This window comes from Phacochoerus africanus, chromosome 10, assembly GCF_016906955.1.
Source record: "Phacochoerus africanus isolate WHEZ1 chromosome 10, ROS_Pafr_v1, whole genome shotgun sequence".
NCBI lineage: Eukaryota > Metazoa > Chordata > Mammalia > Artiodactyla > Suidae > Phacochoerus > Phacochoerus africanus.
This window is the reverse complement of record NC_062553.1, coordinates 97,073,485-97,089,151: the sequence shown is the minus strand read 5'-3', so window position 1 is coordinate 97,089,151 and position 15,667 is coordinate 97,073,485. Positions and strand designations below refer to the sequence as shown.

The 15,667-nt window shown below is 37.9% G+C and overlaps 1 protein-coding gene across 1 annotated transcript in view; it reads left to right on the top strand.

Annotated features, from left to right (window-relative positions):
• Window positions 1-11,049, top strand: part of INTU (inturned planar cell polarity protein) — an 80,198-nt gene extending 69,149 nt beyond the window's left edge. The window contains exons 14-16 of the mRNA XM_047799274.1: window positions 5,207-5,396; window positions 7,672-7,829; window positions 10,408-11,049. Of these exons, the coding sequence (XP_047655230.1) occupies window positions 5,207-5,396; window positions 7,672-7,829; window positions 10,408-10,519 (460 nt within the window). The 3' untranslated portion in view covers window positions 10,520-11,049. The remainder of the gene's footprint in view (window positions 1-5,206; window positions 5,397-7,671; window positions 7,830-10,407) is intronic.
• The last annotated feature ends 4,618 nt before the right edge of the window (window positions 11,050-15,667 follow it).

Here is a 15,667-nt window from a genome sequence, read left to right as displayed (position 1 = left end):
AGACAACTCTGGAAGATCATTCCAGCTGCAGTGTTCCCCTGGTGTCTGCTAAGACCTCTGTCTCTGCTACAGTGTAGATCAGCTTCCCCCTCTACTCAGTCCTGCTTCACATTCCCCCCTATAGCTGTTGTTCCCAAGAGTCCTCCCTAGCAAATTCCTCCCTACACATCTCCCTTACGGAGTCTGGGACCAGGGAACTGAGCCTATAACATCCTTTTAAGAAAACAGGTAAAACCTCATAGTTACAGTGAGTAGGGAATTCTGATGTAAAAGGAACTGAGGGGAATATGTTTAGCAACTTAAACTACAATTTAATTAAAGTATAAAATGTTGCGTATTCCCATCTTATTGTATAGCTAACTGGTGACAAGCAGGTCTGCCTGACTTTTGTCTGGTATTTAATTATGACATCGTATGTGGGATCAATTAGTGTGACAAACTCAATTGCACAATTTTTTTTGGGGGGGTCTCTTTTTTAGGGCTGCACCGATGGCATATGGAGATTCCCAGGCTAGGGGTTGAATTGGAGCTGCAGCCACCATCTTACACCACAGCCACAGCAACACTAGATCCTTAACCCAATGATGAACGCCAGGGATTGAACCTGTGTCTCCGTGGATACTAGTCAGATTCGTTTCCACTAAGCCTCAATGGGAACTCCTCAATTTTATAGTTTTATTTGAAAAAATAAACATATATAAATAGAATTCACACAAAAAAAGTTAAGAGCTATCACCTTCTTAATCATTGAAACATTTTAGAATAAGTTCAAATATGTATCTCAGAGTTATATATTTGGAAAAGCTTTTTTCCTGAAGTTAGGGCAAAAACAAAGTAACTTGTCTGCATGAAATGATTCATTGGAAATCTCATGTGTTAAAATTTGGTATAATGCTGACATTATGTTTAATTTTTAATAATTAAAAATGTTTTTTAAAAAGAAGTATAAATCAGACCTTTTGTGGAAGCCTGAAATACCTTTCCAAAGCTGTAGTCTTCCATTTAACAAAAACTACCACTCTGAAATTTTATTACCTCCATATATTATTTTTTAAATATGTATGTGTATTATTTTGGCCTTATCTCTAGTAAAAGGAAACTCTTTTCCAAATCTATAACCTAACATAAATTTATATTTATATTAAGATTAAATATAAATTCATATGTGATGTAAATTATAGGTGCCCTTATTTTAAAAGGCGCCTATTTATTCTCTTTATTAACATGGAAAGATGTTCAAACTAAGTAGTTAGCAACATGGTGGTGGTATAGTGGTGAACATAGCTGTCGTCCAAACTACGTAATTAAATTTTATTTTTTTTCCATTTAATCTTTTTTTATTAAAAATTTTTTTATAGTTGATTTACAGTGTGTACAATGTGGGGGGTTTTTTTGTTTTTTTTGTTTTTTGTTTGTTTGTTTGTTTTTTAACAGGTGCACCAGTGGCACATGAAAGTCCTCAGGCTAAGGGTCAAATTGAAGCTGCAGCTGCCGGACTATGGCACAGTGACAGCAATGCCATAGCTAAGCCTCATCTGCAACCTACACTGCTCATGGCAATGCCAGATCCTTTAACCCACAGAGAGAGGCCAGAGATCGAACCCGCATCCTCATGGATACTAGTTGGGTTCTTAACCCACTGAGCCACAAGGGGAACTCCTGGTTTACAATGTTGTGTCAATTTTTTGCTGTACTGCAAAGTGGCCCGGTCATATACACACACACACATATATATATACACATTTTTTTCATATTATCTTCTATTATGTTCTGTCACAAGAGATTAGATATAGTTCCCTGTGCTATATATGTAGTTAATTTTAAAAGTGTGATATAGGAGTTCCCGTCAGTGGCGCAGTGGTTAACGAATCCGACTAGGAACCATGAGGTTGCGGGTTCGGTCCCTGCCCTTGCTCATTGGGTTAACGATCTGGCGTTGCCATGAGCTGTGGTGTAGGTTGCAGACGTGGCTCGGATCCCGCGTTGCTGTGGCTACGATTGGACCCCTAGCCTGGGAACCTCCATATGCCGCGGGAGCGGCCCAAGAAATAGCAAAAAAAAAAAAAAAAAGGTTACTTTTGGAGTTCCCGTCGTGGCACAGTGGTTAATGAATCCGACTAGGAACCATGAGGTTGCGGGTTCGATCCCTGACCTTGCTCAGTGGGTTAAGGATCCAGCGTTGCCGTGAGCTGTGGTGTAGGTTGCAGACACGGCTCGGATCCTGTGTTGCTGTGGCTCTGGTGTGGGCCAGTGGCTATAGCTCCGATTCAACCCCTAGCCTGGGAACCTCCATATGCCACGGGAGCGGCCCAAAGAAATAGCAAAAAGACAAAAAAAAAATTTAAAAAAAAAGTGTGATATAAACTTACTATATTACTGGTGGGTAATATCCTAATTTGTAAGTATGTTTTTATAAAATAAAAATATATAGCATACTAAAAATGCATCGAAAACGTTTCATTCAGTAACCAAATCCTATTTGTTCTGCATTCTAATAATTCTTGAATCCATTCAACCTCTAATGATCCCATCTGGTTCAGGCTCCCTTTCTCTCACCTGGTTGTATTACCACAGGCCCCCAGCCCCCATTTCCCAGCCTACCCTGAATCTATTCTCTGCTGTTGGAGTGAACTTTCTAAAGAATAAATCTGATTTAATCTGCTTTTTAAAAAAAACAAATATTTGTCTTCCCATTGTGTAATTGCTCGTTTGGTGATTTTTAAACTTTCAGTTTATACACTGAGTGAGTTAATACACACTGGATTAAGTCATGGTTTTTTGAACCAGACCTCCTCACTGTGTTGTAGGGTTGAAAGAAAATTAAAGAAGTTAAGACAGATGTTAATCCTAATCCTCCCTAAATAGGAATCTTATTAATAGCTCTTTTTGAAAGAATCATTTCCATGAGTTCCAACTGTGGCGCAATGGGATTGACAGCATCTCTGCAGCACCAGGACATAGGTTTGATCCCTGGCACAGTGGGTTAAAGGATCTGGTGTAGGTTGCAACTGTGGCTCAGATCTGATCCCTGGCCCAGGAACTCCATATGCTAAGGGGTGGTCAAAAAAGAAAAAAGTCATTTCCAGTCTGTATCTTTTCTTGAATTTGAAGACCTCAGGATTAAAATACATGTTTTAGAGAGTTCCCTGGTAGTTCAGTGGGTTAAGGATCCAGTGTTGCTACTACTATGGCTTGGGTTGCTGCTGTAGCCCAGGTTTAAGCCCTGGCCTGGGAACTTCCACATGCCACAGGTTCAGCCAAAAAAATAAATCAGTAAAATGTATGTTTCAAATTATTTCCTTTTTTAAATAGTTATAACTTTTTTTTTCATTTTGTTTTTTACTTGATTGAAAAAATATCAACCACCAGTTGTTAATGAGCCAGCCATCCTGTGGAAAAGTATGAGAAAAATTGGAAGATGATCTCCTTTACTGCCTATCTCTGGTCTCTAAAGAGAATCAAGGCCATAAGTCAGTGATAAGTTATTCTTGCTGTCTAATAAACAGTTTAACAGGAATTTGGCTAGTGTGGATGATTGAGGTGGTATTTAGGCTAATATGCCTTTGCTTTGCCTCTGCTATAGCATTAAAAAAAAATTAACCATACAAATTTTTTCAATAGTCATTAGAATGAGAATAGGGCAGCTTTAGTGTTTGAGTTGCAGATGGGAAATTGCTGTCTGTATATTTAAATTGCCAATCAGGAAAAAGCAAGGTGTAGTAGAGTAGGCTTCCAAGTCAGCTATGCCTAACACTTTGCTTTGTGACCTCAAACAGTTTAATCCAAGTCCTCTGAACAGTGACTTCCTCATGGTTAAAATTAGGATAGTAGGAGTTCCCATCCAGGCACAGTGGAAACAAATCTGACTAGGAACCATGAGGTTGTGGGTTCAATCCCTGGCCTCTCTCAGTGGGTTAAGGATCTGGCGTTGCCATGAGCTGTAGTGTAGGTCACAGACATGGCTCGGATCCTACATTGCTGTGGCTGTGGTGTAAGCCAGCAGCTGTAGCTCCGATTGGACGCCTAGCCTGGGAACCTCCATATACTGCGGGTGCAGCCTCAAAAAGAAAAAAAAAAATAGGATAGTATCTTATATTGTCATTATGAGAATTAAATCTAAGATATTTTAAAGCACCTACTCTGGCATATAGAGGGCATTCAGTATATCATAACTATTGCCATTATTTCATTGTTGCTATTGTTGTTTCTTAGCTCTTCTTACTACTGGTAGAAATAAGGAATAATTATTTGTTCCTCTGGTCTGTCTGAGACCTCAATAGCAGAAGAAAGGATGGAGAAGAGTGGAGAAGTATAAATAGTAAGAGAGGAGTTCTTGTCATGGCTCAGTGGAAACAAATTTGACTAGTATCTGCAAAGATGTGGGTTCAATCCCTGGACTCACTCCGTGGGTTAAGGACCCAGCATTTTCATGAGCTGTGGTGTAGGTTGCAAATGTAGCTGGGATCTGGTGTTGCTGTGGCTGTGGTGTAGGCTAGTGGCTACAGCTCTGATTCGACCCCTAGCCTGGGTACTTCTATATGCCATGGGTGTGGCCCTAAAAAGCAAAGAAAAAAAAAAGGAATGAAAAAGAAGAAGAAAATAGTAAGAGAACATAGAAAAGAAGGAAGACTGTAATGATGAGCAGTAGTAGGATACTACTAGTAATTGCCATGGTATCTAGAATACTAACCTAGCTTTGCAGTTGGTAATAACGACTCTATTTTTCTTCCAGATCATCAGTTTGACAATTGTGGCAAGACACTTTGATGCTACTAACAGAAATGTTTAGTTCGTTGGAAGGTGCTTTTATATGTGGTCTACCCAAGACTGATACCTTGTTTATGGCGTATAGATATCTGGGCCAGACACGGGCTGAGTTATTCATTACCAACCATGGAAAAAGGGGGTTTAGCTAATTTGGGTTGTTTAACAAAAGGATGATTAAGTTACTCGCAAATGAATTGGTATTTATCCTTGCATAATGTGTAGCATTTGCCTCCATTAAGGGAACTGATAATAACCCTAGCTTGTATTTCAGATAAGGAGGAAGAGGGAATTAAATGTTTGGCCTAGTTTCCCTTCCCTAATTACACTCCTAATATAATGTTGCAGTTGAAAGCTTATTAGATGGCTATAAAATTCAAAAGGAAATAACATTTTTAAGTTGACTTAAATATCTTTTGGTTGTTGTTGTTTGTTTTTCAAGATTGACATCTGGTCCTGAGAACACACTTTTCCACTATGTTGCCTTAGAAACAGTGCAAGGGATCTTTATTACTCCTACCCATGAAGAGGTGGCACAGCTAAGCGGTTCTATCCACCCTCAACTTATAAAGAATTTCCATCAGTGTTGTCTCTCCATTCGTGCAATTTTCCAACAGACATTGGTTCAAGAGGTAGGGCACTACTATGAATATAGTTTGCTGTCAATTTTATTTCCAGATCCCTAAATATTCTCTCTAAAAAAACTCTTTAATTAGTATGTCCAGCAATGAGTGTTTTCATTTACTTTAATAGTCACCTAACGTAACTTGAATGTCAAAGTACCCACAGTACTTAACTTCAAAGCTTTGTTATAATTCTGAGTTCGATATCCCAAATTACCATGTCAGGAAATGGTGGACCTGTGTTTTCCTATAGCAAAAGTAGAATAGAGTAGTTTGTAGTGTAAATTTGCCTCCCATATTTGATATCTGTGTCTCAAGCATTACTTGAACAGGCTATCTCCCACCATTTGGTAACTGATAATTCTTTAAGTATTCAACCAGCAATATAAAGTATTTTAGAATATAATGGGATAAACTACAGCAGTAGACACAATACTGTTATAAACGCTTCAGCCAGTTGGTCGGTTGGTTGCTTGCTTGCTTTTCAATCCAGGATGAAGTTTCACTTAATGTTGTACCTTCTGATTAAGTAGTAATGTTGTATACAATTAAAATGTCAATTAGATAGTTTTAATAGAGGGGAAAGATAAGTGTTGATTTCTGAAAAGGATAAACATACAGAAGTCTTATTTGTGACTGGTCAAATATCACACAGCCAAAAAAACCCGAAAACAAAAACTCCCTGGAAATGATTGTAATATGTATAGCACATGTACTAAGGATGCCAAATTTGTGAAACTCTTAGGTTTAAATGTGGAAGAACATTGGGCTGGGTGTAGAGAATCCAGGACTGAGCCTCAGCTCTACCTATTTCCTCACCAATAAAGTGAGTGAGCTGAATTATTTCATCTCTTAGGACTCATTCAGCAGTAAAATTCTTTGTATTATAGGGCTTCTGCCAGCTATCAGAAATTCTTAGTCAGCAAAATGTTATGTTTGACAATATATCTATGTACTTTGCATTCTTATGCTCCTCCTTTCCTTTTTAGCATACTGATAGATTCTATAAGGGTATATTTCATTAACTTATTTATTAATATAAATTAGCCTTCCCCATATTATAAATACTGAGGTACCTACTATGCACTGGATACTATTCTAGATGCTGGGGATATAGCAGTGAACAAAACAAAGTCTTTTTCCTCTTGAAGCCTATATGCTAATAGGAGTGGCTAATGAATTAGCAGCAGTGTAATATTTCAGGTAGGATAAATTTTAAGAGGAATAATGAGACAACAGTCGGAGGTTGGGGTTACTATTTTAAAAGATCCCTCCAATCTTGTCAAGTAACACTTAAACAGAGACCTGAATGAAGCCAGGGACCAAAGGCTTGTGGCAAATCTGGAGGGAGAGCTGTCAGACAGAAGGAAGAGCAAAGACATGAGATGGCACAGGTAGCAGGCCAGATCATGCATGGCCTGATAGACTGAGGGCTTTGTTCTGAGGAAGATGGGAAGTCCTTGGGCAGTTCCGAGCAAAGGAGGGACATGATTTATAGTTTTGAAAGGATCACTCAGGCTGCTCTGAACCAGCTTGCAGGGTAGCAAAGGTGGAGGCATGGATCAGTTGGGAGCTATGGAAATTCTCAAAGCAAGAAATGACAGTGGATTCTGGATCTAAGATAATATTTTGGAGGATGAATTAAAAGGATTTGCTGATGTCTTAGATGAGGATTTTGAGAGAAAGAGAAGAATGAAGAATCACTCCACTGTTTTGGCCTGAGCCTTACAAAAAGTCTTTAGATTCCAAATGAGTCATTGTTTTGTTAATGATCTAATCAGTGGGAAATTTAGAGTATATTTCAGAGGAAGAGATAATACTGCTTAAAGTATATGTGTTTTAAGTATATTACAGAATTATCTATTCATTTAGTAATTCATTAGTCATCTGTCTGTTCATTAAGCATCCCCTGTGTACATAGCTTCTTTCAAAGAAGACAGAGATGGATAGCATATTGTGTCTATGCTAAAAACAAGATTATAATGTACGGGGAAGACAAACCTATAAACTGCTAATATAATAGAGTATAAATACTGATAATGTAGGGCTGTCAGCAAAATGTCCCCTTGGAAAGTCAATATACTCTTAATCCATAAAGTCTCTTTTAGGAGATGGTATTTAAAGTAAGTATGAAGAAGAGTGGAAATTTTCCTGCAGGTCAGGAGGAGAATGTATTGCAGGCACTTAAAGTATGAAGATCAGCCAATTCAATTCTATATATGAAAACATTTCAAAGTAATGCTAGTCATGCCAGTTAATACTAACAATACCTGTTAATTTACAGAGAAAGAAAGCACTCAGTGGTAGAGATCATTCAGGTTCTACAAATTCAGTGTCTTCTCTTAACCCTGTGAAAGAACACGGTGTGTTGTTTGAATGCTCACCTGAAAACTGGACTGATCAGAGAAAAACACCACCAGTTATGGCTTACTGGGTAGTAGGGTAAGTGGCAAGAAATATTTTAAAGTGCTAAAAAAGTAGTAGAAGAGATAAACATTTTAACATGTAGGCATGGGAATATTAACCTAACTATAATATATTAATGTATTTTAGAATTTTATTTTAGTTACTAAGTATCTCCTTTAAATTTCTCCCAATTCGCTTAGTATTAAAAGAAGAAACTTGGAGTTCCCATTGTGGCAGCAGAAACGAATCTGATTAGGAACTGTGAGGATACGGGTTCGATCCCTGGCCTTGCTCAGTAGGTTAAGGATCTGGCGTTGCCGTGAGCTGTGATGTAGGTCACAGACAAGGCTCAGATCCCGCTGGCTCGGATTTGACCCCTAGTTGGGGAACCTCGATATGCCATAGGTGTGGCCCTAAAAAGCGAGGAAAAAGAAAAGAAAAGAAAAAAAGAAACATATTCTGTTCTCTTACACAATCGAATTAGTAATATACTGAAAGGTCATGAGTCCACACTTTCACTGCTATTTGCTTCCCTCTGTCTCTACTTCTCTTCCCTTTCTCTTCCTTTCTTTCCCTCTTCCTATTCCTTCTCCTCCTCCCTACCCCCAACCAACTACAAGACCCTGCCCTACCTGGCCCCTGCTCACCTCCCAGTTCTCGCCTCCTGTCACTCTCCTCCACACACTGCACAGCCACACTGGCACCAGTCCAGTTTTGTTCCTGCTGTCCTGCTGTTCCTTCTCTGTAGGATATTTTACTTCTTAACCTTTGCATATCTGGCTCGTGGATATTCAGACTGGCGCTAGCATGTCATTTCCTGTCATAGACATGATCCATGATCTCGTTCCTCTTTCCTACATTAAAGTGCCCGCTCAGTTATTCTCTGTTCTATCACCCCTTTATTCTTAATTTTCTTGTTTGTTTATAATCTCTTGCCCCCCTCACTAGAATGATAGATGGATAGAGATAGATAGATAGATGGCTGTATATAATAAATTAGGTGATACAACCCAATGCTCTGGGAATTCTGAGGAGTGGGGTAGAAATCTAAGCTGGGATTACAAAGAAAGGCTTAAAGATTCCATTTGATCTGGTTTAAGAGATGCATTGGATTTGTATAGAAAATTCTAGGGAAAGGATTGGATGAATAAAGACCCAAACAGGGAAATCATAAGGCATGGCAGTAAGTACTGTGGTTTGCCGGGATGGGAGAGGGGTGGCATGGATGGCATGTACAAAGATGAAGTGAAAGATCAAGCTGGAAAGCTAAGTTAGGACCACTGCAGAGAGCCTTCAATTCCTGACCAAGGAATTGATTTTGAGGGAAATATTGAGCCACTGATGGTTCTTTGAGTTAGGTAGAGAATTGATGGAGGAAAAAACACATAGTTAAGTGGGGCTAATGTCACTGGACACCTACCATTCAGTACTGAGCCGTACACCAAACACTTTACAAATGTTATCCAAAGCAGTAATTCCCATGTGCTGGTCCATGAAATTTAGAATCACCCAAGTCACTTATTATTCAGAGGTGCCTGCACCCTACCCTAGACCTGCTGAACCAGAATCTGTGTGAGTGGGACTTTGTATTTTTAATAAGCTCTCTTGTGATTCTGATGTGTAATCAGCCAAGCCTGAGAGCATCAGCATGATCTCAACTCAGTGTCACATGAGCAGAGCTGTGCTATTGGAAGATCCAGCTGGGAGCAGCAATGGAATGGTGTGGACGTAAGAAAGAATAGAGATAAGACCAGTGAGACATACGTGTAGGTGTGCAGTGGAGCCTTAAACACATTCACAATTGGAACTGAAAGAATCAATAGATGTTAAATTATGATGATGCTGATCATCATAGAATAAAGAAATTTAAGGAAATCAGACAGAACTACTCTTTTTTTGTTGTTGTTTGGCATTTTGTGATTTCTTGGGCCACTCTCACAGCATATGGAGGTTCCCAGGCTAGGGGTCACATCGGAGCTGTAGCTGCCAGTCTATGCCAGAGCCACAGCAACACAGGATCCGAGCCTCATCTGCAGCCTACACCACAGCTCATGACAACGCCGGATCCTTAACCCACTGAGCAGGGCCAGGGATCGAACCCGCAACCTCATGGTTCCTAGTCGGATTCATTAACCACTGCGTTACGACGGGAACTCCAGAACTACTCTTGATTTCAGTGGTTTGATTCGTATACATTAGTATTGATTAAATAGACTAAAATGTTAACTTTCTGAGACAAGTTTCAGTGTGAATCCCAACTCAAGGTCTAATAACTATTGTACTTAAAATTATTGTACACTATTGGCCATATTGTGATAATTATGACTAAATTTAATGTTAAAAAACTGAGGGCTATGGTTATACATAAAGATAAAGTAGACTTTTTACACTCAGGAAAAATAAAAGTAATTGACCTCAGGCATATATTTTTTATTTAAAAATAAATCTAGCTGAATTTCTATCCATTGTAGATTTAGATTAATGGGTTTTTTTTAAATTCACTACAGATTCTTTCTCCAACAAAAAAAATTAAGTAAATTAAAGAGTTGGGAGTTTTTCCCTTTGTTTTTTGTTTTTGGAATTTCTGAAATGAGTGTGTTCTTTTCCTCTACAGGAGACTCTTTCTTCATCCCAAACTTCAAGAACTTTATGTCTGTTTTCATGACTCAGTTACAGAAATTGCCATTGAAATGGCCTTTAAATTGTTCTTTGGATTAACCCTGTAGCCATGTCAGCTTGATGCATGGCTACCTTGTGCACAGACAGGCTATTGAGCAGTGGTAGAATTGCTAAAATATATTTACAAAGAGATATGGTTTAAGTTCTTTTCAATGTTCAATACTCAACATAATATTTTTCAAGACTGAAATGACATACTCTTGGATTTGATGCACTGAATCTCATTATCAGACTTTTGAAGACGATACTTGATCAAAACAGGAAGAAGAAATTAACTTATTTCCATTTTGGTTTATAATATTAATTTATTTACTAGTTTGAAATAATGTAATGCGTTTTATGTAAAACTGATATAAGGATGATTATCTTGGAAAAATACCCAATTCATTGTATATTTCACTCAAGACTAATATTGATATCTAGCAAAACAATTATGAAGTTGGGAGGAGGTGACCAGGTTCTGTAAGTGACTAGTGCTATGACCATGAGAAAGTTTTGTACCTCTCTGGGCTCAGAATTTTTGTGTACAAATTAAATGATTGCTTTGAGGTGTCTAAAGTCCCTCTTAAGAGTAAAATGTGTGGTTTTTTTCCCCTCTTGCCTAATGGTCAGTACCTGAGTTTGTAATGTCCAAGTACTAATTCCTTCTTAGATCAGATACTTATCTTTAAGTGTTTCAGTAGATATCTCACTGTGCAGTAAGAGAGAAGAAGTGAGAATTAAACCTCTTTTTAAATTTATTTGATTTTCTGTACTCTTTCAGGTCAGCCCTATTTTGACTAGGATATAATTTTTAAAATATTTGTCCATAACTTTCATCGTTTTTCTCTGTTGAAATATATTCAGGTATATGCACACATTTTATACAAGTTCATGAATTTTAGGAAAGTTGTATGTAAATCTTTAAAAAACCTAATCATGTTGAAAACACTGAAAGATATGACTTCAGAAATCCTACAGAACTTCTTTTGTTAAATAGTAATTTTGCCTTAAAAATATGGATCATTACATATTGGGTTCTTCCATAGGGGGACACTTTAATGAACAATAGTTTGCTTGACCTTGAGTAGAGAAAGACGACTAATTGGATGAGAATTTTCTTTGGCTGTCAGAATTTGGTGAATCAAGAGGAAGACCATAACTATTTTTAATTGACACTTCAGGATTCTCCTGAAGTCTCACATGCCCCCAAGACTTTATATTACTGGGTTCTTCCTTCTTCAGTACTTAGCTTTGGAAAGTAAATGATGCTAGTACATCTAAAGCTGGTCTCTGCCTTTGCCCTACCTCACATGAGAGCCCTTCAGCTTAGTCAGAACTAACTGCAAAATGTAATGGGTGCACCATGTGAAACATTTGGTTTCATAACAAAGACACTATTATCCTTCTATTATCAGTTTAAGAGATTTTTCACCCAGCATTCAAGGTGCAAACCACTCTATTTGTCCCTTCAGTGACTTGTGGGCTTTAATTTTAGCATTCAAACAGGGCAGGGAACATCAGTTCTCGAAATGTAGAAAATGGCTTGAACTATCCTCCCCTTAAGATTACAGTATTGGTCAAATGTTAGATAGACTCCACCACTGTCTTAGGACTACTCATGTGCATATGTATTAAGGTATCATTAAGAATATTTAGTAAATGTCCTAGGTTTCTTGATAAGTCCCCTAAAAATACCATGAACTATTTTTAATCATGAGAATTATTCATAAATGCAACTATTGATCACAGATTTTCAAACAGACTGAACTAGACTTGGGATTCTATCATCGGGGACTTTTTCTGTTTCATTTAATGAACTTTTGATCTGTTGAACTGCTTTTCCTAGTGTCAAAGAATCATGAAACCTCCTTTTAATAACTGAAATAAAAAGACATAGCTGGAGTTCCCATTGTGGCACAGCAGAAACGAATCCGACTCGTGACCATGGGGTTGCGGTTTCAATCCCTGGCCCTGCTCAGTGGGTTAAGGATCCAGTGCTGCCCTGAGCTGCGGTGTAGGTTGCAGATACGGCTCGGATCTGGTGTTGCTGTGGCCCTGGTGTAGGCCAGCAGCTGTAGCTCTGATTGGACGCCTAGCTTGGGAACCTCCATATGCTGCAGTGCGGCCTGAAAAAGGACAAAAGACAGGGGGGGGAAAAAAAAGACATAGACTACTGATCTTAATAAGGGCAAAGTCCTTTGCAGTATTGTAGATGTGCTCTATAATGTCCATGTTGCAGAGACATTGCCTTTTTTTTTTCTTTTTTTTTTTAAAGGGCTGCACCTGTGGCATATGGCAGTTCCTGGGCTAGGGGTTGAATTGGAGCTGCAGCTGCCCACCTGTGCCACACAGCCACAGCAACAAGGGATCCAAGCCATGTCTACAACCTATACCACAGCTCACGGCAATGCCGGATCCTTAACCCACTGAGCGAGGGCTGGGATTGAACCCGAGTCCTCATGAATACTAGTTGGGTTTGTTACTGCTGAGCCACAACAGGAACTCCTGCATTTTTAAGAAATAAAATCAAATATTATCTTGGCTTTTATCTCTACATGGATATCAAAGTAAGCATTGTAAATAAACTTAGCTGCCCATTTTTCCATATATGTTCAGGTTCACATCTGAAAGTAGATCAATCTGATTTTTGGACAGAAAGTACCTATCTGCCACTTCATTAAATAAAGAGGGACAAAGAATTCTTGAGCAGATGCAGAAACATTCTAAGTTGGATTTTATGAGTTCCTTCAAATGTTCTTTTTCATCAAAGGCTATAATGCAATAGACTATATAACCAACATGAAAAAATTAAATCAAGTGCTATCTTACCAACATCATCTATTTAACTTACATTTTAGATTCTAAGGCCACCCCACTCTCTTTCTTTATCTCTCTTTTGTTTTTCTCTTTGTCAGGTTAGAGAGGGCATGGTCCTTATTTGTGCCAAGGGACCCTTCATGATGATGCAGTACTGACAAGATGGGCAGTTGTAGTGCCTGCTTGTTTATATTTGTAATACAAAGGGGAAAAGCTGTGAAACTAATTTACTAGGTTTGGCTACTTTGAACATTCTTGAAAATAATATTGTGAATAATTATTTGTTGTCTTCGTGATTTCCGTCTAAATAGTGCCTGGCACGTGTTAAGTGCTATAAAAGTATTGGCTTCTCCCACCAGTACCACCATTTATTATTATTATTATTAAATATCCATTGGTTCAAAACCATGGAGTCAGCTAAATCATACCTGCTACTATACAAAATGTTGGAAAGCTAAGAAAAAGTATTCAGCACTAAACACTTACAAAACAAGGATTTATGCATGGATATTTTTTTAATGTATTATTAAATGTTACTAAAACTTTAATCTATACACTAAACTCTGGAAATAATTTAATTTTGTAGAGTTGTACTTCTGTATTCTATATAGTTGAAACTATTTTTATATTATATTGATAGTTTTTAATAAAGATGGTTTGTTTGCAGTTCTGTTGCCTTTTTGTTCATTTGTCCAAGTTTTTATTAAATTTCTATTCTGCCAAGCACTGTTCTGGATGCCAGGGATGCAGCAGTGAACAAAATAACTAAAGATTCCTGCCCTCAAGGAGCTTATGTTCCCATGGGAGAGGCAGGCACACAAATAAGACAGATAAGTAAAATATGTTAATAAAAGCTAAGAGAAAAAAAGAGTGAAGCAAGAAAATGGGATGTGAAGTATGGGAGACAGGGTGGCCATGAAAAGGGTTGCTGAGGTGACCCCAGATCTTTTTTGTGCCAAGGGACCCTTGATGATGACCAGAACTTTTTTTGCTCTCTAAATCTGTAAATAAAAGGCAGTGTAGCAAATTAAACATTTTCAGCTCAATCTTTTGAAAAGAGCCAATTCAGAGTTCTTAAATAGGGTAAAAAGAAAAAAAGCTGCACTTCTAAGTGCTTTCACTTTTGCTGTCTTCTAACAATGAAAATATCTCAAAAATAAGCTTGGGGGTATTATAAAGGAATCTGCTATGAACACTGTCAACTAGGGAGTCAAACTGGGGGGAGGGGAAATATGGAGGCCAGAAAGGAAGGGAGAGAAAATTGTCCTGGGGAACAGAGAACATCTACTTTTCTGTTCTCCAAGATACTTATGTTCCCTGTGGCCAGATATGATTCTTTGACCACTCTTGGCACTTTAAAAAGACAGTCATACCTGGAATGTGGTTCAGACAAGTCCCCTCTTGAATTTCTGAGTGCTTCAAATGACCTTAAAAGAGAGTGAAACCTTTCACTTTTCAGATTTTTGCAGATAAAATGCCAATCGTTTCTTTAATTTGCAGTGAATTTCACAGAGGATTTTGAAGTTAATGAAATAAAAAGCTTTAAATTTTTCAAGCTAGGAATATGATTATTAGCACTGTCTAAGAAGAATGCAAATGCTTCAGAAAGATTAATCTGGCAGCAGAATGTAAAATGGAGAGAAACTCAGGCTGAAAAACCGAATAAGCCACAGTGGAAAGGAAGGGAGCACCAAATGTGCCAGTTGGACTTGCTAACTAGGTTTATGTGAGATAATCAAAATATTAACAAAATTCTTTCTCTGGAATACTTTTGGTCTAAACATTTTATTTTTTATTAGTGACAAGTAGTATTAAAAGTGTTACAACACACTTAATAAAAAAAATGTAACCTAAAGTTCAGAAAAAGCCCATAATTCATTTCACATTGTATATATTTGTTTCAAGACTGCAAAATCCTAGAATAAGAGATGCTAAGATGGAATCTTCTCTTATTAGAAACCATCAAAGAAGCTGTAAAGAGGAATCAGGAATGTATTATATTCTTAAGAATTTAAGACATTATTTGCTTTATTCACTCTCATTCTCATGAGTGGACAGTGGGAGTTTTCCAGAAGCTACATGTTGTGTGATATTGCAATAAATGGAGTGCAAAAGCAGCTGTGTATATCCAGCTGTCTTTTATTAAGCCAGGCATTTAAAGAGACTTGCAAAAATATAAAAGAAGACTAGTGTTCTCACTACATTTTTTTTGTTTGAAAATAGTTATTTCTTATTTTAAAATGTTACTTATGTAGGAGTTATTATTTTATTAATTTTTTTTAACAGATGCACCTGCAGCACATGGAATTTCTGAGGCTAGGGTTTGAATTGAAGCTGCAGGCCCACACCACAGCCACAGCCATGTTGGATCCTATGGCATCTGCCACCTACCAGCT